At 54.5% G+C, this 19,967-nt stretch overlaps 10 protein-coding genes across 10 annotated transcripts; 5 read left to right on the top strand and 5 right to left on the bottom strand.

Annotated features, from left to right (window-relative positions):
• Nucleotides 1–55: 55 nt before the first annotated feature.
• Nucleotides 56–802, bottom strand: BGZ61DRAFT_526031 (uncharacterized protein; the record flags this gene model as incomplete). The annotated part of the gene is made up of 4 exons (XM_046252878.1): nucleotides 56–240; nucleotides 296–593; nucleotides 654–687; nucleotides 747–802. 4 exons carry the CDS (start codon nucleotides 800–802, stop codon nucleotides 56–58), a joined length of 573 nt encoding a protein of 190 aa, XP_046112787.1.
• Nucleotides 803–1,158: 356 nt separating this feature from the next.
• Nucleotides 1,159–3,611, top strand: BGZ61DRAFT_471371 (SPOC like C-terminal domain-containing protein; the record flags this gene model as incomplete). The annotated part of the gene is made up of 7 exons (XM_046248203.1): nucleotides 1,159–1,646; nucleotides 1,693–1,753; nucleotides 1,806–2,324; nucleotides 2,373–2,764; nucleotides 2,815–3,026; nucleotides 3,075–3,538; nucleotides 3,594–3,611. The coding sequence occupies 7 exons, from the start codon at nucleotides 1,159–1,161 to the stop codon at nucleotides 3,609–3,611; spliced, it is 2,154 nt and encodes a 717-aa protein (XP_046112786.1).
• A 513-nt stretch (nucleotides 3,612–4,124) lies between these two features.
• On the top strand, nucleotides 4,125–5,759 carry BGZ61DRAFT_526029 (uncharacterized protein; the record flags this gene model as incomplete). The annotated part of the gene is made up of 4 exons (XM_046252877.1): nucleotides 4,125–4,487; nucleotides 4,539–4,585; nucleotides 4,633–5,310; nucleotides 5,360–5,759. 4 exons carry the CDS (start codon nucleotides 4,125–4,127, stop codon nucleotides 5,757–5,759), a joined length of 1,488 nt encoding a protein of 495 aa, XP_046112785.1.
• Nucleotides 5,760–5,766: 7 nt separating this feature from the next.
• Nucleotides 5,767–6,597, bottom strand: BGZ61DRAFT_439387 (uncharacterized protein). Its single transcript, XM_046244356.1, has 3 exons — nucleotides 6,481–6,597; nucleotides 6,295–6,422; nucleotides 5,767–6,242 (listed from the first exon to the last, which is right to left on the bottom strand). The coding sequence occupies exons 1-3, from the start codon at nucleotides 6,529–6,531 to the stop codon at nucleotides 6,104–6,106; spliced, it is 318 nt and encodes a 105-aa protein (XP_046112784.1). The 5' UTR covers nucleotides 6,532–6,597; the 3' UTR covers nucleotides 5,767–6,103.
• A 229-nt stretch (nucleotides 6,598–6,826) lies between these two features.
• BGZ61DRAFT_526027 (ribosomal protein L24e-domain-containing protein) lies at nucleotides 6,827–7,705 on the top strand (the record flags this gene model as incomplete). The annotated part of the gene is made up of 3 exons (XM_046252876.1): nucleotides 6,827–6,831; nucleotides 6,987–7,098; nucleotides 7,163–7,705. The coding sequence occupies 3 exons, from the start codon at nucleotides 6,827–6,829 to the stop codon at nucleotides 7,703–7,705; spliced, it is 660 nt and encodes a 219-aa protein (XP_046112783.1).
• Nucleotides 7,706–8,963: 1,258 nt separating this feature from the next.
• On the top strand, nucleotides 8,964–11,290 carry BGZ61DRAFT_471368 (Alpha/Beta hydrolase protein; the record flags this gene model as incomplete). Its single annotated transcript, XM_046248202.1, has 9 exons — nucleotides 8,964–9,170; nucleotides 9,258–9,326; nucleotides 9,390–9,503; nucleotides 9,569–9,643; nucleotides 9,700–9,727; nucleotides 9,788–10,123; nucleotides 10,185–10,820; nucleotides 10,878–11,014; nucleotides 11,078–11,290. The coding sequence occupies 9 exons, from the start codon at nucleotides 8,964–8,966 to the stop codon at nucleotides 11,288–11,290; spliced, it is 1,815 nt and encodes a 604-aa protein (XP_046112782.1).
• A 291-nt stretch (nucleotides 11,291–11,581) lies between these two features.
• On the bottom strand, nucleotides 11,582–12,492 carry BGZ61DRAFT_26067 (uncharacterized protein). The gene is made up of 2 exons (XM_046238384.1): nucleotides 12,261–12,492; nucleotides 11,582–12,169 (listed from the first exon to the last, which is right to left on the bottom strand). The coding sequence occupies exons 1-2, from the start codon at nucleotides 12,348–12,350 to the stop codon at nucleotides 11,792–11,794; spliced, it is 468 nt and encodes a 155-aa protein (XP_046112781.1). The 5' UTR covers nucleotides 12,351–12,492; the 3' UTR covers nucleotides 11,582–11,791.
• Nucleotides 12,493–15,666: 3,174 nt separating this feature from the next.
• Nucleotides 15,667–16,552, bottom strand: BGZ61DRAFT_471365 (uncharacterized protein; the record flags this gene model as incomplete). The annotated part of the gene is made up of 3 exons (XM_046248201.1): nucleotides 15,667–15,839; nucleotides 16,185–16,228; nucleotides 16,395–16,552. 3 exons carry the CDS (start codon nucleotides 16,550–16,552, stop codon nucleotides 15,667–15,669), a joined length of 375 nt encoding a protein of 124 aa, XP_046112780.1.
• Nucleotides 16,553–17,051: 499 nt separating this feature from the next.
• On the top strand, nucleotides 17,052–17,787 carry BGZ61DRAFT_471364 (uncharacterized protein; the record flags this gene model as incomplete). The annotated part of the gene is made up of 2 exons (XM_046248200.1): nucleotides 17,052–17,250; nucleotides 17,306–17,787. 2 exons carry the CDS (start codon nucleotides 17,052–17,054, stop codon nucleotides 17,785–17,787), a joined length of 681 nt encoding a protein of 226 aa, XP_046112779.1.
• A 1,329-nt stretch (nucleotides 17,788–19,116) lies between these two features.
• On the bottom strand, nucleotides 19,117–19,810 carry BGZ61DRAFT_471363 (uncharacterized protein; the record flags this gene model as incomplete). Its single annotated transcript, XM_046248199.1, has 2 exons — nucleotides 19,117–19,595; nucleotides 19,729–19,810. 2 exons carry the CDS (start codon nucleotides 19,808–19,810, stop codon nucleotides 19,117–19,119), a joined length of 561 nt encoding a protein of 186 aa, XP_046112778.1.
• Between the last annotated feature and the right edge of the window lie 157 nt (nucleotides 19,811–19,967).

Genomic DNA, 19,967 nt, shown 5'->3' with positions numbered 1-19,967 from the left:
GTGTTGCTAGTTTGTACACTGCATGATAAATAGCCAATGGAATAATATCATCGCCTCAAGCAAGGTCTGCAACAGATAGGACCCTGCCTCCTAGGGTGAATCCGTACGCAACGGCCGCAAAGAAGGTCGTTATGTTGATCAGAGAAGAAATCCCGTGGAGCATGCCGAACTTCTTGTTCAGGACCTTCATCTCATCCGAGTGAGGACCCTGCGAATACCAATCCTTACCATCTCGCTTGGCTAGAAACTGGTCAGCTTTCATATCGCCACACAACACAAGGACTTTGAAGCATACCCTGACCACGTCGATCCTTCATTGTCTTGGTCGTCGCGGGAAGGAGGATGGCGAGGTTGACAAGGCCGGTCAAGAACATGGTTGCGATAGGTGCGAGTGAGTGCCACCGAGCAAAGTCGCTCAAAAGCCCGGAAATGCCGGAAGAGAGGCCAATCAACGAGTTACCGGGGAAAGTGAGGGCGAGGACGACGGGCAAGGCTGTTTGCATCCCGAAGTAGATGGGGAAGAGCTGCTGCTGAATCGCTGAGAAGGCCGGGCGATCAACGGTCCTGAACATGACGATGCCATTGATGAAGGTCTAACGGATCGTGAGAAACCGGTCGATGTGCCGAGGGCATTAGGGAATGTGAGGTCTCACGTGGAAGAACGATGTCCCCAGAAGGGTTCCATAGCTGGCAGAGGGTGAGCCATTGTCTGAGTGCGTGATGCGTTGCCAGTTGAGTTTGCTCACGAGATGATGTGGTACGGTGCCACCGAAAACACAACTGCGCTGACCGTGCTTGCCATTGTGCCTCTGTTACAGTTCAATAACGATACAAGAGGAACAAAGAAGATAGAAAGAGGATGGTGGAATGATTTTGACAGAACGGGCGGAGTTGTATCCAAGGCAAGAAGGTGAGGTCATGCATGTCTCCAATACCGAGGTCACATGACTTCGTGGCTTGAACGCGTCCTGAGCACGGGCTCATCTCACGCCTTTTGGCTCATGGGTGCCTTCTGCCTAATTGAGGACCAGGATTCACCATGAGAACACGACCACAGTGGGATTTCTTTTAAAACGCCAGACTCCCAGAAACAAAGACGGCACTTATTCCTGCTACCCACTGTCACAACCATTCGCGTTTTTCCTTTCACAATCCAACATGGCTGACAAGGAAGCGACCGTGTTCATCTTGGATCTGGGCTCATCCATGGCCCGGATTCATAGCGGCCGATCAGAATCGGATCTCGATTGGAGCATGCAATACGTGTGGGACAAGATCACCGACCTTGTTGCAGCGAGTCGTAAGACTCTATGTGTCGGAGTATTGGGATTGAGAAGCGACGAGACCGACAACAAGCTACAGGACGATGAAGGCTACGAAAACATCTCGGTGCTGCAGGAATTAGGACCCATGACGATGACATCCTTGAGGGAATTGCAGGCGAAGATCAAGCCGAGCAGCACAGAGTTTGGCGATGCCATCTCCGCTATTGTCCTGGCCGTGGACATGATTGACACTTTCACCAAGAAGCTCAAGTGGAACCGCAAAATCGTCCTCATTACAGATGGCCGGGGCCCAATCGACGACGACGGTATCTCCGATATCTCAAAGAAGATAAATGACTCGAATATTCAACTTACAGTCTTGTAAGTTGGCTTTCGTCCTCTCGGCTGGACTCTACTTACAAACCAGGGGCGTGGATTTCGATGATCTTGAGTACGGCTTTAAGGAAGAGGACAAGCCCACAGAAAAGGTCAGGATATTGACGACTGCATTCATCTTGTGCAGTACTAACCGGTTGGTAGGCCCAGAATGAGAAGACTCTCCAGTCGCTGGTCAACGACTGCCAAAACGGCGTGTACGCGTCCATCGTCGAAGCAATCGACGAGATTGACACCCCCCGCGTCAAATCCGTGAAGCCCTACAAAACCTTCGACGGCGCGCTGACGCTAGGAGACCCGAAAAGATTTCCGGCTGCAATGAATATCAACGTAGAGAGATATTTCAAGACCCATCTCGCCCGGCCCTTGGCAGCGAGTACCGTGGTGGTCAAGTCTGAACAAGGCGTGGGATCTCAGTCTACCCAAACGGTCGAAGGTGATGAAATGGAGGGTGTCGAGTTCGCTGCAGTAAAGCAAGCTCGTTCATACAAGGTCAATGATCCCGATGCACCAGGCGGCAAGCGGGACGTCGAATTTGAGTCACTCGCAAAGGGATTCGAGTATGGCCGAACAGCTGTGCATATCAGTGAGTCAGAATACAACATCACCAAGATTGAAACGACAAAGAGCTTTTCAATCGTTGGATTCATCCCATGCATAAAGGTATGATGTCCTACTTTTACTTGTAAATGCTGTGCTGATACTGTTTAGTACGAGCCATTCCTCAACATGGGCGAGGTTTGCGTTACCATAGCTCGCAAGGCCGACACGAAATCAGAAGTAGCCCTGTCATCACTAATTTGGGCGCTTTCTGAACTCGAGTCATATGCCGTGGCTCGCATTGTTCCCAAAGACGGGAAAGACCCCCAGCTGGTGTTGCTGGCGCCTAACATTGAACCCGACCTAGAGTGCTTGTACGATGTTCCGCTGCCTTTTGCGGAGGACGTTCGGAGTTACCAGTTCCCTCCCCTGGACCGGGTCATCACAGTCACTGGCCAGACGCTCACCAAGCATCGTTTCCTACCAACGGATGAACTCAACGATGCCATGAGTGACTACGTAGATGCTATGGATCTATCATCGTATGGGATTGATGACGAAGGGTATGCTCAATGCCACTCCTTACAATGTCCCTCACTGACCGCTGGAGCAGAAACCCTGCGGAGTACGTGCCTATCGACGACTCATACAACCCCTCGATCCATCGTATCAACCATGCAGTGAAGTCGCGAGCAATCCACCCTGAGCGGCCTATCCCAGAAACACCATCTATTCTATTGCGCTTCGCATCACCGCCAGATGATTTGATTGAAAAGGTTCAGAGCAAGATAGATGCCTTGATTGGAACGGCAGAAGTCAAGAAGGGTGAGTTTCTTCCACCTTCACGAATAACTAAAGCTGACCAAGATGAAGTGCCCCCGAAAGCCAAGGGAAAGCGCGTGAGAGACACCGTTAAGCCTATTTCGGGTCTTGACGTGGATGCCCTTCTTGGCGAAGGAGAGAAGAGCGACATCGACCCGGACAACGCGGTACCTGGTTTCAAGCAGGCTCTGGCTGCGACCGAAGAGCTTTCGGAGATTGAAGACGCCACCAAACAGATGGGCAACATTACAAACACATTAATCACAGAGAGCTTTGGCGATAGTAAATATGCCCGAGCTTTGGAGTGCCTAGCCGTGATGCGGGAGGAGCTCATCAATCTGGAGGAGCCAGGGTTGTACAACACATACGTGCGCGACATGAAGAAGCAGCTACTTTCTGGGGCTCTCGGCGGTGACCGACGAGATTTTTGGTTTAAAATAAGGTGGACAAGGATGGGTCTGATCGACAAGAAACAGTCAGAGGTGTCGGTTGTCACACCTGAGGAGGCCGAGGAGGTGAGCACACAGTTCTTTTTAGCTGTGAATTACAGACATGCTAACACTCACGCAGTTCTACAAGTCGAGGTGATGGGGGAGTGTACCATGGCATGTATTTCTACGATATTATTTGTAGCTTGGTCAGTACCTAGATGGAGTGGCTCTCATCCAAGCAGTTGCTGTTTTACTAAAGCGCCTGTCGCAAACGCTACTTGATTGTTTTTATGAATCCCCACTTGCCTAGCAAACACGGAGAGAAAAGCAATAACAACAAATGCAAAGCTGACATTGTAATAGGCTGTGGGAGATTTGCTTCTTGTCAGTGATGCAGCGCAGCCCGTTTGACGAATCAAGCAGCCGGTCGCTTGGTTGTTGTCTTACTCCAAATGCAGCTGTCCTAATCGTGCCTAAGCCTAAGGTGCCTGCCTAGTTAGCACCTACCCGCGGCTTAAGTAACTCCTGCCTTCCTACCTGCCTTCCTCCCGTTCTCTCATCTTCCCAACAGCCAAATACAATAAAATCTTTCTTCCTGCATCTCAGCGACCCCTACACACCAAAGTGACGCATTCGACACCATACCGTATGATCAGGGTTGCGTTTCGGTATGTCTCTCACAGAACGGCTGGAGAAGCTTCAGGCCCTTCTTGGCAAGGAAGTAAGCCTTGTTGACCCCCAGAAAGCTACGGAATCACTCAAGGGCGTGGTTCCGGTGGAATCGAATCCTGATTCCGACTGGAAAAATGCAGCGAACCCAGGAGGTCATGCCAAACTTGCCCAAGATACTATGCATCGACACACGAGGTCCGAAGAGGCGAAGGATCAAGAGAGAGCGATGAGGCACCGGAAGGCATTCGACCGCTCAAGCTTTCGCGTTGGCGAACCACTTGACGAGGATGTACACTTTTGTCCTTTAAAGACGATGGTGACATACCCCGAGCGCTTTATTGGCAAAACGAACAAACCTCTTGTGCGTGTTGATCCACAGGCGTACGCACTCCAGTCACTGACGATGGCATAGGCGAAACCCTTCTTTGATAGAATTTTGTTGGGTAGAGTTTGGGATTTGTAGGAATTCCCCTTCACTGGCCTGTGTTCGATGCTAACTGTTATAGCTTCTACCTGCACGACCCAAAAGAGCCAACGCGGGATCCTTACCTCTTGGTGCCAACAGCGCAATTCGAAGCTTTCCTGGAAGATGTCAACGCTAAGCTCGGCATCTCGCTAAAGATCCCCAATGGAGTCAACGAAAGTCGGTTTGCTCTCAAGTTTGGCCAAGGAGGCACACCACGACCACGGTACCTCAGACGGTCCGAAGACGAGACAGCACTGGATATCAGACCATGGCCTCAGATGGCCTCAGACGATATCCAGCGCTTCGATGCGGCCACGATGCAAATGAAAGATGACTGGAGTGACAAGATGAAGTTGGTCAAGACTGGCTTGACTGGCAACGGCAGCAAGGGCACCAGCGAGAAAGCGGCTCGAAAGAAACGCGAACGAGAGCAAATGGTTCTCGACACGCAAGCCCACCTCGGCCTGAGAGGTACACCACCGGCTCAAGGTGTGGTATTCATTTGTGTCGACGTTGAGGCGATTGAACGGCCACCAAATCCCATCTCGGAAATCGGATTTGCGATTCTCGATACGAATGACATCAGAAACGTCGCACCTGGCCCAGGCGGTCAAAACTGGTGGACTTTGATCAATTGCCACCATCTCAGAGTATGGGAGTATGCTGGGTTGAGAAACCAGCAATATGTGCAAGGATGCCCGGATTCATTTGACTTTGGGTAAGGACCCGATTCCTGAAGTCTGAACCTGGACGCTAATGCATCGCAGTTCAAGCACATTCCCACGGAAAGCCGATGTCCGAAAGGAGATAATGGCAATTCTTGCACCATACCTCGACGCCTCTCGAAATATCGTCATTGTTGGCCATGATATTCGCCAAGATCTTCGATGGATTTCGACTCTTGGCGTGGACCTGCTTACCTTGAAGAAGGTCGTCGGGCAGGTTGACACACAAGACATGTATCAGGCGTGGCGGAATGAGACAAATGGACGAGGCCTGGGTAAGGTACTGTCCGATCTGGGAATCCCCAGCAAGAACCTCCACAACGCAGGAAATGACGCTTACTACACAGTTTGCGTCATGTTCGGGATTGCCCTGGAACAGATTCGGGAACACGAGGCCAAGCTCAAGGAGAAAGAAGACACTCCTCTCACTCAAGGGACATAGTAACCGTTGAGACGAAGATGGAATGGCGAGAAGAGAGCGGGCACATGGCCCTGTATTTTTTGTATTGTTACAGTATTCATCCAAGATAGCTCGACGGCGTACTCATCGCATCAATTTGCTCTTACTCTCAGGAGCTTCCGTATGAACCACAAAACGCCTTCGCTATGGAAACAAGTAGTGTACAGTATACACACATACACGCAGTGAGCCACCCATCGTGTTGTAACTTTAACCGTCATCTGGTGCAATCGTAGCACAGATACATGGAGACGGGCCGGGTGACAATCAGAGCGGCAGAGGCTCGGGGTGGAGGATTGGTTGGTTGGTCATGACGTGGTGGGGTGTCAGGTTTGTTTGTCTAAGAACTCCTTTGCTTCGTTGACCTTGGTCGCTAGGTAGGGGCTGCCGCCTCGGTCGGGGTGGTTGAGGAGCATGAGGGTTCGGTGGGCCTTGCGGACCTTGTCCTTGGAGAGAGAGCGCTCACTGAAAGCATTGTTAGTGTTGATGGGGTAGCAACGTTATGGAAGAAACCTACCTGAGCGACAGGATGAGAGTAGCCTCCTTCTTGGTCATCTTGGACTCAAAGCCACCCTTGTAGAAAGCCTTGCCCATGGCACCAACACCGCCACGGGAACGTCTCCATGCGACAAGTCCGGCTCGGCCCTGCGATTCCTGGTTAGGGTCTGGCGAATAGTAGAGCAAGGCAAAATGGTGGACCTACCAGGAAGGCCGCAGCGGCAGCACCAGCGCCCCAAGCGAAAACGGAGGCCATTTTGAAGGTGGAATTAATTGCGCAAGACACAGGGTTGGAAGTGGTGACTAGGAATCCCGGATTTGGATGGCAAATCGCGAAGTTGCTGAAGTTTTCCGGGAGCACGCCGGCGCGGACCGGAGGCGACGGAATATGTGTTTCTCCGGACTCCTATCGATTGCGGCCGGGACCCACAGCGGTGGGTGGCCGAACAAAAATTTCTTGAGAGAGGGACGTAAAAGTGCGGTATCACCAGCGGGGCCGGGAAGAAGAAGAATTGAAGCTGTTCTGGTCTTGAGACCAACACACCGGCAAAATGAGGTGAGTTTTTGCATACGACAAGCTGCCAGGCGAGGCTTTTGAACGTACCGGGTGTCGGGTTCGCAGACCCTGCATCCGCTGCGAGAAAGCTACTTCGCTCCGGGCTGGAGACGGCGCCTCTTGCTTCACGGACAATGGCTAACCAATTGGTTCAGAATCGAAACCTGTTACTTCTGCAGTCGCCCTGCGTACCCCAGCAAGGGCATCACCTTTGTCCGCAACGATGCGCGCGTTTTCCGTTTCTGCCGCAGCAAGTGTCACAAGAACGTACGTCTACAGACTTCACGGCCGGAGAGATGATGGACCATGGATGGCTAACAGCGCCCTACAGTTCAAAATGAAGCGCAACCCCCGCAAGCTCAAGTGGACAAAGGCCTTCCGAAAGGCTGCCGGCAAGGAGATGACGGTCGACTCGACCCTGCAGTTCGCCGTCCGCCGCAACGAGCCCGTCCGCTACGACCGCGACCTCATGGGCAAGACCCTCAAGGCCATGGAGCGCGTGTCCGAGATCCGCTCCCGCCGCGAGCGCGTTTTCTACAAGAAGCGCATGGCCGGAAAGAAGGAGATCGAGCTTGCCCTTGCCCGCAAGCTGGTCGCCGAGAACGAGCACCTCCTGCCCCGCCTGCGCGGAAGCGAGAAGCGCCGCCTGCGCGAGCAGGGTCTTACCGAGGCGGAGATCGAGGAGATCGAACCCGAGCGCGAGCGTGCCAAGGCCTTTGGTGGCGAGAAGAAGCGGGTTGCCATTGCGCTGGAGCACGACGACGATGACGATGACGAGGAGCAGGACGGCATGGATGATGGGTCTGACGACGATGATGAGGACGATGTCGACATTGAGGGCATGGACGTCGAGGGCATGGAGGTGGACGCCTGAAGCTGACGGCTGAGAAACGTGAGAGCTGAGAGTCCATCGAACCAAAAATTGCACGTGTCCGGGAAGAAGGGCATTGGGGGGCGGGCGTTATGGTGTTTTGATTCGAGGCATACCACGGGCGTTGGGATATACGACTGGCTTCTGGTGCGGTACAGTACAGCACAGTGCAACAAGATAGAGAGCTTCGTTGACGAAGGGGGTCGGTCCGGTTCCTTTTGGGGGAGAGATGTGAAGAATATCTGTCTCGCCTCGAGGAAGAGGATCGAGTGGTTTGGCAACTCGTGGATGGTGATTGGGTGAAGCCAACACCACCAAGGCAGTCAGCTGGCCCCCCCCCTTGAGGAGTCTGAAGGTTGTCTCGAGGGCCGAGATGGGTCTCGCGGTGTCTCAAGGGTGTCTCGACGAGCAACGCGGGGGACTTAAGAAACCCAAGAAACCTTAGTAACCCAGACGACCGGAATTGAATAGAACTAGTATTGATTGCCTACAAACTGAGTTGTATTTCTTTGCGTGTGTGGATGCAAGTGCGTGGCGGCTGAACAAAGGTCGGTGTGGTGTAGCGTCTGCCGGCATTCGAGCGGGCCAAATTAGGGAATGCCGATCTTGGCTTTAGCATTACTTAGGCCGCTTAACTTACTAGGTAGAGGTAGGTACTGTAGGCACGTCTCCTCCCTTGACAACAAAGGGAATATGCAATCGCCCATGTCTGGTTGGACGCATTCGCCAGGGAATTTCGATGGCCGACGCCCGCAATTGCCGTGTCCTTCTCTCACACGAGAGAAAGCCAAGCTCACACGACCACCACAATCAGCGGGAGCCTGCTTTGACGCTCTGCACAGCACCCAGTCCGCCGTTCCCGGACAGGGAAGCCCGGCCTCTTGGACTCCTGCCAGCTTATCATTGCGCCCTGGCCTGCATGTCTCACGCTGCCGCTGTCGCTGCCGTTGATCCGTAGCCTACTCCCTACCTAGTAGCCCGAGATGGCCCATGACCCATGACCCATTCCCCGGATTTACTTCTCCTAGTTCTAGTTCTCCTAGATATCGTTGCCCTTTTCTTGTTCAGGTGACTGCTCGTAGCTTCCCTGCTATTGCTCCTGCTCCCTAGACTGGGCTGTTGACGTCTGTCCCACCTCTCGCCCTCTCCTTCAGTCCACAGCCGTATAATTGCTTTTTCCCGCGGCTTCGCCCGACGCTAGACGCCTTGACAGGACCCCGTATCTTGAGCTTCCCCAGACACGCCCAATTTCGTGGCCGCCATGGACGATAAGAGAGCGATGGCGGCAGCCGTCGACGGGAATCCCCTCTTGAGAGAACGGACAACGCAGCCGCCTAAGAGGAGGTCTGCCTTGATGCTGGGGCTGCTGACGACCATCGCTATCGTCGCTTGCTTCCATTTGTGGCCACTGGGGACAGGGCGTCAACATGCCCCAGATGCTGAGCCACTCCCGTGGACTTGGAGCGATGTGCGTAATTTGGCTCCCTCACGATTGGCAAATGAATCCTGCCAGTCAATATCGGAGAAATGAGTGCTGACGGCGAGAGTCCTGAAGATCAAGCCGAGCCGTGACCTCGTCTGGGAGAAGTGCTACGATAACCAGTTTGACTGTGCCAGACTAGATGTGAGTTGCCGAAATTCAACCTCATCATTTGACGAATTCGTGCTGACCAAATTTCACTTTCAGGTTCCCATGGATTGGCTAGACCCTACCGAGGAGCAGCGTGTTGTTTTGGGAGTCATCAAACTGGCCGCCAAGTCCAAGGGAAAGAACTTCTCCCCTGTGTTTGTGAACCCCGGTGTGAGTCTCTCCGATATTTTCAATGATGAACGTCGGACTGTAATGCTAACTTACTGACAACTTAGGGTCCTGGCGGATCCGGAGTGCAATTTGTTAAAAAGGCTGGTAGTCTGCTACAGACTATTGTTGGTGATAACCATGTGAGTATCTACTTCATCTCTAGGCCCTCTCCAACCAAGTTGCTGACTGTATACAGGACATCATCAGCTTCGACCCTCGAGGAGGTGAGTTAATGTCTTGTATATGACGAAACAATACCTGGTTCTAACACGGTGCCCTCTCAGTCGGTGTTTCCACTCCACGAGTCGAATGCTGGGGCTCTTCCCAGAAGCGCAAGCTGTGGTCTCTCCAGGACACTCCCGTCGTTGACGAGCGCCCTGGTCTTGTGTACGATGCTTATGCCCGCGCCTCGGCTTACTCGAGCGTTTGTGAGACGGCCATGGCCTCTACTGGAATCATGAGCCACCTCAGCACCGCATCAATCGCCCGCGACATGCTTGAGATTCTGGACAAGACGGGCCACGCCCGGCTTCGGTACTGGGGTTTTAGTTACGGAACTATCCTGGGTGGTGTCTTTGCCGGCTTATATCCCGATCGTGTGGAGAGACTTGTTAGCGATGGTAAGTTTACAAAGATAACTACTATGAGCGTGTTCGGTGATACTGACAACGATCAAACCAGGCAACTGTGACTATCACGACTGGTTCAAGTTAGACCACGCCAACTTCGTCTCTGACACTGACAAGATCTTTGATGCCTTCGACAGTGCCTGCCACAAGGTAGGGCCCGACAGATGCGCGCTCTGGGCCGAGTCCCCCGAGGCCGTCCAGAACCGTCGCGGCGACCTCCTCGCCCGCCTCCGGATATCCCCCGTTGTCGTCCCCGCGTGGTCGCACCCGTCCGGCCCAGAGCTCCCGGCGCTGATCACCTACTCCAAGTTGCAGCGACTTACGCAGACCATCCTCTATAAGCCGCAGACGCAGTTCCAGCGCATGGCGCACGTGTACGCGGCCCTGGAGCGTGGCGACGGCATGCCCTTTTACGACATGATGCGGGAGCACGCCACCGACGAGCCCGGCCAGTTGTGCTTGCTCGGGGACACGCCGGCGACGATGCCGCAGGAGACGGGCACCGAGGACGATGCGTTCCCGGCCATCATGTGCTCCGATAACGAGCCGGTGACCGATACCCCTGAGGAATTTGAGCAGTTCGCCAACAAGATTGAGGGCATCAGCAAGTGGGCGGGCGCGGTGAACCTCCTGTTCCGGGTTGTTTGCCTGGGTAAGACTGTGAGGCCGAAGTGGCGCTTCTCCGTCGGTATGTCTGCACCTCTTTGAATAGCCTATATCGAGCGCATGCTAATATCCCGACCAGAGGACTTCCAGGGTGACACGGCGCACCCAATCCTCTTCATCGGCAACATGGCCGACAACGTAACCCCCCTGCAGAGCGCCTTCAACAACTCGGCCCGCTTCCCCAGCTCCGTGGTCCTCAAGCAAAACTCGTATGGCGTACGTTGGCCTACCTCCCCGCAATCTAAGGATCGGTCCCCTTGCTGACCCGTCTCCCTCTAGCACTGCTCTCTTGCTGCGGCGTCGACATGCACGGCGCGCCACATTCGGGCATACTTCCAACACGGCACGCTGCCGTTGGCTGGCGCCGAGTGCGATCCGGACTACGACCTGTTTGAGCTGCCGACGGACCAACACGCCGCTGCGCAGGATGACTTGGCCTCGGCTGTGTTTGAGTTGGCGCACGAGGTGGATCTTCCGAGGGGGGGTTGGTAGACGGACGGGAGAAGGGTGTTTGGATTCGGTGTTGGGTGCTTCATTGATCGGCTGGACCTGTTTGCTATGTTTGAGTTGCTAGGATTCTATGTAAGCTTACACGTTAGGGGTTGTGAAAGGTGGGATAGATGGGCGCTGTTGCTGTTACTGACATCGGGATGTGGATCTTTGTGAGGATTACGTTGGTTGAGTTGAAACCCATTAAACATACTCATACTCGATTGGTTTTGGATCTGTTCGGCCCTACGCCCAACAAGAGGCGCGACCTCTGACTGACGGCTGACGTTGAGAGAGAATCACAGAGTAATTGACTGACAGGTATTTTAATTTTCATGACAGAGCAGGACAGTGTGCCCGACGCTTGGTAGTTCAAGCCTGAGCTGAGAGGCGAATCTTTGCTCGATGGGTATCATTTCTATCTTCTCAAAAGCACTCAATTCCACACATGCTCGCATGAGTGTCTTACACCACCTCTCCCATCGATCGCGATCCGATGCCCTCTTAGACGACGTGGTGGTGCACCTTGTCGGGCATCTTCAGGCCCTTGTCGACGGCCTCCTTGACCTGCTTCTCCAGCTGGACGCCGAGGGCGCTCTCCTCGTCGGCGAGCTTCTTGCGCTCCTCGTCCTCGTCCGTCTTCCAGTTGCCAGCGCCGCCGCGGCCCGACTGTCCGCCGTGGGCCTGGCTGTGCCGCTTGAGGCTGGCGTTGACGGCGGCGGCCGTCTTCTTGGCCATCTCCTCCTGCTCGCGCGCGTCGGGCATGTTGGCCGGGTCGACGTAGTTGCCGGCGCCGCCTCGGCCGGCGCGCGTGGGGACCTGGGCGTTGGAGCGGTCGGGCGTGGGAGCGACTGAGGTGCCCAGGGCTTGAGCTTCGAGATCCTATATGCGCCGGAGAGTTGTAAGTGGGACTGGAACTGAGTCAAGGACGCCGACATCGTGGCCGGCATCGCTGGGAGGAGAGGGTGGTCACTTTTGAGTCATTGCCATCGGTGGGAGGGGCGTAGTAGTTGCCAGCTCCTCCTCGACCGACCTTGCGGTACACATCCTGATCTGCAGGCATTTTCGCGACGGGTTCTAGCTGGCTGGGCCTGGGGAAATCGCTGTAGGAGTCGGGGACGAACGGGTCTCTGGAAGCACTTTGATTCTTTTATGAGTGGAAAAGACTCGCGGGACGTCATGATCTGCGCTCGGGGACTGCCAGGGCCATAATAAAGACTTGCTCAGTCGACGCTCCTCGACGCCACCCGATACGCGTGGGGGGGATTGTCTCCGGTCTACGGCCGCATTCTGGTGTTTCCAGCGATGCTATCTTGAATCCATTTTCTGTGTGTCAACGGATTTGGACATGGGAATGGGCCTTGGCACTCGCGCGCACCAGTCCTTAAGGTTCTGGGGTAGATCGACGGGTCCCAAAGCAGCCCGTGGGCCGCCAATGCAAGTTCAGGCAAGCGAAAGGCGAAAGGCGGCTTGGCTTTTTGCCCGTGGCTGGTATGGGGGCTTGGAATCAGAACACCTCCGCATTAAGATGCCCGAGGACGGCTGAGGACGAGTCGAGAGACGAAAGTTGATGAGGTGATCCACGATCCTCCGAGTGAGTGGCTGGCGGACTCCAGGCATTATCAAATGTTCAAGACATGCATTCAGGCAAGCGGGCCAAGACCAACGCCCGATAACGAGTCATCCGCAACGCTCTACTGTAGTTCTTTATCGGCACCGTGTTGACGCCGCACAATGAGCGAGATAACGGGGACGAGACAGACTCCAGGGATCCAGATTGACAATGGCGTCCGGGTCCCCGCTGGCTGCTGCGGCAGGGTCCCCTCCCCTCCATTACATACGGAGTAGCACAGTACAGAACTGGAGCAAGTTAACTTGCAGGCTGCATCGTACATCGTACATCCCACACCAAGCCGGAAAGCGTCGCTGATCTCGGGAGTCAACAGCTCAATCCACGCCGCTGGGAGCCTGTCTCGATACCGCCCGCTGATCCGAGTGATTGCGTAATCCACCTCGATGAAATAAGAGGGCCGGTTTTGCAACGAAACAATGACATGATTCCACGTGGACAGAGAGACGGTTTGGTGCTGACGCAGGTACCGAGACCGAGCGAGTTTGCCTTTGACGTCGCGTCACCCGCGCCGCATTGCCCTGACCAGAACTTGCTCTCAACTTGCTTTTTGCCTTGCTTTTTACACTTGCAGGAGGGTGTCGTGTTGGTTGGTGTGCTGGTTAGTGTGTTGGGGAGGGGAGAAGCGGGCACAGTCTACTTCTCGAAACAAGGCCGAGGCATCAAGGTACCTCCGAGTACTCCGAACTGTATTCGTACCTGCTGGTCTGCTGGTCTACTGCAGCACGCCCCCCTCCGCCCGCTGCTTGTGGCTTTGTGGCGGCGGTTCGAACGGACCCCGCTATCCGACCATAGTTGCATAAATGCGTCTGGAACCATGGAGGAATCAATCCGGCATTTAGCGTTTTAAATTAACTTCCAGCTCACCCACTATGTCGGATTCAAAATCCACATGCTCTTGTCTTTATTCTTCTTAGCCGTACCGTCTTTTACTTCTATTCCCGTGCAAGTAGGGTTAGAGCTGGATGCCTGGCATAAATTCGAGTTATAGGAGACATGCTTGTTCAAGAATGCTATCTTACACCTTCAAGATGGGTATGCATTTGGTGGTGCAGATGAAAGAGGCATGTGTGCGAATAGCAATACTCTTTGGCAATGGCTGGGCAAATAGTTCCAGGCGCCGGCAAGGACCCTTCCATAAACTTGACAAGAGAAGTATTGCTCGCTGGAGAAGATCGGACCTGTCCAGCGTTTCTTGCCCCGCTGCGGGGATGCACAATGGGCGGCTGATATATCTTTAGACGGCAACGAGACGTACTTTGACGGAACTCGATTGTACGATATGGAAGGAGGCATATCCCAGCTAGGTGATCATCTGCTGGCTCTACCATACGATACGGTTCACTGATCTTAATGGGATGGCTTTGCTTGTTATATCGTAGTCTTCAACGGAGGTGCTGTCAATGTCCACCGCAACCATTGGAACTCCCCCCGAAAAGAGAGTAAACTATCTGGGCACCTGGGATTCCCGTCGCACTTGGCGTTGACAAATGTGGTCGTCACGATGAGCAACAATGATGATGGCTCCGAGATGGCGTACATAGTCGGCCTCGAATCCATCCCGTGTCTCCAGGATTGTGGGAGCTGGTGAAACACGCTACATAGGAAACGCATACATGAGGATATGGATCTAAGCAGAGAGGCGGGAGGTGGCGTCAGAATGCGTCTGGCTGGCGCATACGGCGTCTTTGTCCACGAACCTCGGCCACAGCCAGGCCAGCCTGTCGGCTTGCGGTAGCGTTGCCGGAAGCCCGACATTCCGTACGAAGTATTGGCTTCGCAATTGCCACCAGCAGAGATCAGCTTTTCCCGACTCCCCGACGTTGGCTTGCAACGGCAACGGGCCGACGACGTGTCGGGAAGGCCAGTCGAGGGGGGACCAAACCAAAAAAAAAAAAAAAAAAAAAAAGTTGGGAACCACCAAAAAAGTTGTGCCGTTGTCGGACTTCGCTCATCATGATGACAGCGGAGTCACCCGGCTCGCGCCAGTCTATTCCCCGAGTCCCACGGGTGCCCCATGATGGGTCCTGCGGCGTGAAGCCCTTTGAAGAGGGCTTTCACGCCCCGTCCAAAGGCGTGTGACAGGCTCCATGCTTCTGATAAACCCAGCTACCATATCCACTCGGCCCCAACTGTCATTCAGCCGACAATGTCGTCCAGGTGCGAGCCAAACTCGAACAGGGAGCGCCCGGTGGGCCACTGGCCTCGGCCTATTCAATGTGTCCTTTGGCGGGGAGGAGGCGCACCCCGGATCGCCATCCGCGAGACACTGCATGCGTACTGGATGCGAGAAATCGAGGGGTGCAGAAGAAAGATACCGAGAGAAAAGCTGAACCAAGCACGTCTCGGGTCGCCATCGGCAGTTCAGCTGCTGCATGTCCGACGACCACACTTCGGTAACCTAAGACGGCAGCTGTGCGTCCAGCTCATGGCTCCTCATTGACTATCATGATTGCGAGAGTGTGGAGAGTTGAGATCTCACGCTGATTGGCCTCTGGCGGCAAGCTTACAACCGGACCAAAAGGCCGGACTTCGATGCTATTTCTGCCGATGCTGCCCCAGACGGGGTCCGGTCTAGTGATTGATCAAACGAGGTAAATAAGAGGAAAAGGCTTGTGTGGTCACACGGGGTGGGCTAGGGCTATAAAGTTAATGACGTCGTCGATTTTGTCCCTGGGCTTGAATTTTTTTATTTTTGTAATACGAGTGATGACGATGGTATCTGACCAGGCAGTTTCTTTTCGATCCATCAAGATTCGGTTGAATCCTTTGATCCCGATGTCCCTGCTGCTCGAAGATGGTCTGCAGAAGAGTCACCGATGGGCATGGTGCCATTGGTTGTTTTGTCCCGGTTACTAGGATCTGGCCAAGGGAGCTGTGCTGTTAATTGTGGTTCCGGCGAGCAGATCGCCGAGTCGTTATCTGAACAAGAAGGTCCACCAAGGCAGATAGTCAGGAACGAATGCTGGACATCCCGAGGCTTTAATTCAGCCTCCCTATTTGGTGCGGTTCGTGCCGAAAGTGATCGTCGATTTAATTAATTGACAGGAGGGGGAAATATTGAGGGAGCCCTGTGCCTTGGGAAGGGACTCATTGCAAGTCCATCGTCTCTAGTTTCCTCGTTGGACACCTTCCCTTTCCTAGGAACAGTAATGGAGTGCGCTACATTGGGAAGGCCATTTCGGCATGGCTAACCATCTTTCCGTTGTGCTTTCCCCTCACGCACTAACCTGCCTTCGAGGGAACCCAGACATACAGAGTACGTACCGACCGACTCGCTACTTGCAATAATCGGATCTTGACACATCCAGCTGACCATATTCAGGCACACCCCAACAGTCTATCAGGTGCCCAAACCAGTGATGGAGCTATTGCCCACCGCGGCATGGATGCCCGCCTTTTGGGCTTGGTGTGTGTTATGTGCATCGGACTATCTGGGTATCTCTGCCTAGTGCCAGCCGCATAAAGACCTCTCACGATACCTCAACGAAGTGCTGTTTGTTGGAGCACTGCAGTGCCTTCAGGCGAGCGCTTGTATATCTCGCAATTGCGGTGCCAGCGCCAGTCAAGCCGACAGTAGGGCACCAACAGCCACCAACAGCCAACAGCCACCATCCTTCCATCCACCCATCCATGATTATTCGCCCGCCTTACGTGAGAAGCGCGAGAAGAGAGGGGCACAGTGCGATGATGGTTTACTGATATTGGACCCAGGCTGCAGAGTAATTAAGGGTGGTGGATCGCGAGTGAGCATTGAGCGCTTGATCCGAGCCGCATTGGATCATTGGTGAGCACGCTCTCTTCTCTTGATGACGGATAATTAGTGAGCACCTGTTTCCCCTTGCTGGTCGCGTCTTGCTTTGCCCCTTTGTAAGGCTTACCCCCTTGATAATGTCCAGGCGCCTGGCAGTTCAGGCGTGCTCCAAGGTTAAAATTGCGGTGGCAGCTAAATTTGTCGTCGAGACTGTGTCCGGCCAAGGTGGCAGCGGTGGCACGCCCCAGCTGACGACTCACCTTGCGGGACGCACCTTGTGAATCGCTGGCGGTGGTCTCGTCGCTTTGCCGCACTGGGCGGATGGATGTGGGACAACCCCTCGCCGTGGGCGCAACCCCCCAGGGTATCCAGGGCGGGGCATGCAACTAAGCCCATTGGGATGCTTCCTTTTGGGGCCGAATTTACTACCAGCACGCCCAGACGCCCTGGAATGGGCTGGGACGGGACCAGTGGCCGCTAGGGAGCCAGCCAGCACGCCATGGAAACATGATGGCAGCATGCACCACGGCTGGCAAAACGAGAACGTGGGCCCTGGTATGCTGGGCATGGAGGGGCAAGGTAACACAGCGAGCTCAGCAACATGAATAGACCAGTCTTTTATGCTGCTTCCTAGGTTACACGCAAATGGCACAAATTATGTTCGATTCAGGAAGGCGGATATCTGGATCCTCCGTGCCGACCTGCGCCCGCCTGGAAGCCAGGAAGCCTGGAAGCCTCGCTGAAGCTCATGTGGCGTCTGCCGCCATCAGCCGTGGCCCGGTTCAGTGCTGCACAACACAGCCATCGGGAACTCTGCCCGTCTCTTCGGGTCCCCTCAGGCGAGGGCCGACTTTATCACACAATCAAACCCCAACAAAGTCGCCGGGCGAGGGCCAGAAAGGGCAATTAGCTGCCCCGACGGCTGTGAAGAGGGACGACCCGATCAGATCAGATCAGGGCGTTGGGCAGTTTGCAAAGCTTGGCAGGGCAGGGTTAATTGGTAGGGCAGGGCCAGCGAGCGAGCACGAACGCCTACTAGATGCGGCCAACAGAGCACATGGGCATTGCTCCAGGGGCCTTCAGGCGGGGCGGGCATCAGATATCGGGGATGCATAAAGTCCCGATCCAAGTCATGTACTGCATCGGCTCGCTGATTTACCTTACGTTCTATTTAAATAGCAGAATAAAATTATAGCAAAAGTTACATTGTATCCAAAACGGTCTATACAATATGTATTCAACTTATCATATATAGTAAGTTCTTTTTATTTATTTTAGAGTATAAGCCCAGGATGTTTATCCTAACCCGAGTCCTAACCCTTCAGATGGGAATGCAGTATATCCTAATGTAGACTAGCGGTGCACAATTCAGTACATTGCTTTGGATCAAAACTTTATACATTCCACTGGACAGTGGCCAGCTGCTGACGGCTGATGAGAGAGGCTGACGGCTGACGGCTGACGGTTGGCACCGTACCTGCGCCAAAACCACATGTCTGGTAATTCCGCCCGCAGAAGTGTGTGCTCCCTTGCTTCACAAATTAACCATTTTCTCGGTTCTCGGGTTGCGATGTCTCTCCAGGCACACAGAATATCGGTTTAATCCAGCGCATGGTGAATCATCCACTCCCATAATCCTGGTTCACTTCGCTATCACTACCCAATGCCGGGCGCTCACTTTCGTCGACACTCAACTCCGCCTCAAACATGTAACGTTCAAGCTCCATCGAGCCTCGCGACTCGGGCGGGAGCTCCTTTCGGTCTCGCCAACATTTCAGACTTACCTGCTTCGGATAATGCTACTAACTGCGGATCCTCGCTCGCTTCCGCCTATCTTAGGCAAAAGCAGTTGCCTGCTTCATGAGAGCTGGCTGCGCACAGTCAACCGCAAGGGCTTGTGGGCTTATACCAGACCTACGCTGACCGAGCCACCCCAAACGAAGCGGAGCTTTCATGGGGGTCACGGGCGGGATGCTAGTACGAATCCACTGCACCTCACCGTGAAGAAACAGCTGTAATCTACAGTACGGACCGACAGTACAGTACGGATGAGAGACGCGGCGAACAGAGCGAGTGTGTCTAGGATTGTGATTCTGGTCACAGGACGGCTGCGACACGCGCCCACCCCCGGCTAGGGAACAGTGTGTTAACCGAATGCAAGCAAGGAGATACAACCAGCAGCACCGCACTCCTCCTCACTCGAACTCCAAAGTCAAGAATGACGGCCAGATGAAAGGCGGTCTCGGTCCTGGTTCGTGCCAGCGCGGAGCCCACAAATGATTCCGTTGTTCACTGACACGAGAGCCACCCGCCTTTGTTGTTCGAGCCCTCGCACTGGAAACGCCCTCTGTTGTTTCGTCGGCTGTGACTGGGCCCCTTCTATTTATTGCCCGCTCTGGGTTTCATCGGGCAACACCCCCCGTCCGCCCGCTCCAGCATTGTGTGTCAATGCAGCCCTCCGCCCAGTGTGAGAGGTGAAAGACTGAATGGAACAGGCACAACTTCGGCAGACCCGGGGGCAAGCTCCATCTCGATGGGCTCTCTCACCCCCGCGCGGTGCCCGGGTCTTGTGGTAGTCTGGCCACGGGACCAGTCTCGGAACGGAGGCAGAAGCAAAGGCATACGACCAGAGAATGAGGTCCTGCCAGAGTCGGGTGACGAATCAGCCCAGAATGAAGGAATGGCAAACTTCCAGCTGCAATTGTCAACAGACAACGAACGACTGTCCCGCCGAAAGGGCACCACAGACTGCTCAGACCTGTCAACCTTCACTCTTATGTCTACGCGTACGGATGCGACTTTTCCGGGCTCCTCGATCCCTCCTTCGTGACTTGACCCTTCCTCCGCCTCCGCACGCCTATAGTACCTGCTGGCCTGCCTGTACCGGACGTGGAGCACGAGTGAGGAGGAGGAGCTGCTGCATACTAGGTACGGTACTGTGCGAGGGCACAGGCTAAGCAAGCGGCACGGAGCATTGGAGGGAGGTGGGAAACGGGAAACAAGCAGGGCTTCAGGGTGCGGTACGGGGCCAACAGTGAGGAGTACCTGGCGGAGTACCTTGATACAGTGCCCGTCCCTTGCCTGCTGCTTTGTCCACAGTGGTGTGGACGTGGCCCTTCATCAGCCAGAGGAGAGCCATCGCTAAGCCCCATTCGACAGCCCACTACGACTCTCCATCTGGCCTCTAATCGCCATCCCCGGTCCCCAGCGAGACACCAGACACACGCCCCTCCTTCATACGCCACTCTCTGCTCTCTGCTGAACGCCCCCTGCCCTACGCTATCCTCCCTCCTCTC

This window comes from Ilyonectria robusta (genome assembly GCF_021365365.1).
Source record: "Ilyonectria robusta strain PMI_751 chromosome Unknown BGZ61scaffold_1, whole genome shotgun sequence".
NCBI lineage: Eukaryota > Fungi > Ascomycota > Sordariomycetes > Hypocreales > Nectriaceae > Ilyonectria > Ilyonectria robusta.
This window is presented reverse-complemented; position numbering and strand designations above follow the sequence as displayed.

Excerpts from the sequence above, each read along its gene's own strand:
- BGZ61DRAFT_26067 (XM_046238384.1), bottom strand. The coding sequence starts at position 12,350 with ATGCCTGCAGATCAGGATGTGTACCGCAAGGTCGGTCGAGGAGGAGCT. Across the intron at positions 12,170-12,260 it reads CCGATGGCAATGACTCAAAA|GATCTCGAAGCTCAAGCCCT; the intron begins GTGACCACCCTC and ends CGGCGCATATAG.
- BGZ61DRAFT_439387 (XM_046244356.1), bottom strand. The coding sequence starts at position 6,531 with ATGGCCTCCGTTTTCGCTTGGGGCGCTGGTGCTGCCGCTGCGGCCTTC. Across the intron at positions 6,423-6,480 it reads CTGCCGCTGCGGCCTTCCTG|GGCCGAGCCGGACTTGTCGC; the intron begins GTAGGTCCACCA and ends CAGGAATCGCAG. Across the intron at positions 6,243-6,294 it reads ACTCTCATCCTGTCGCTCAG|TGAGCGCTCTCTCTCCAAGG; the intron begins GTAGGTTTCTTC and ends CAATGCTTTCAG.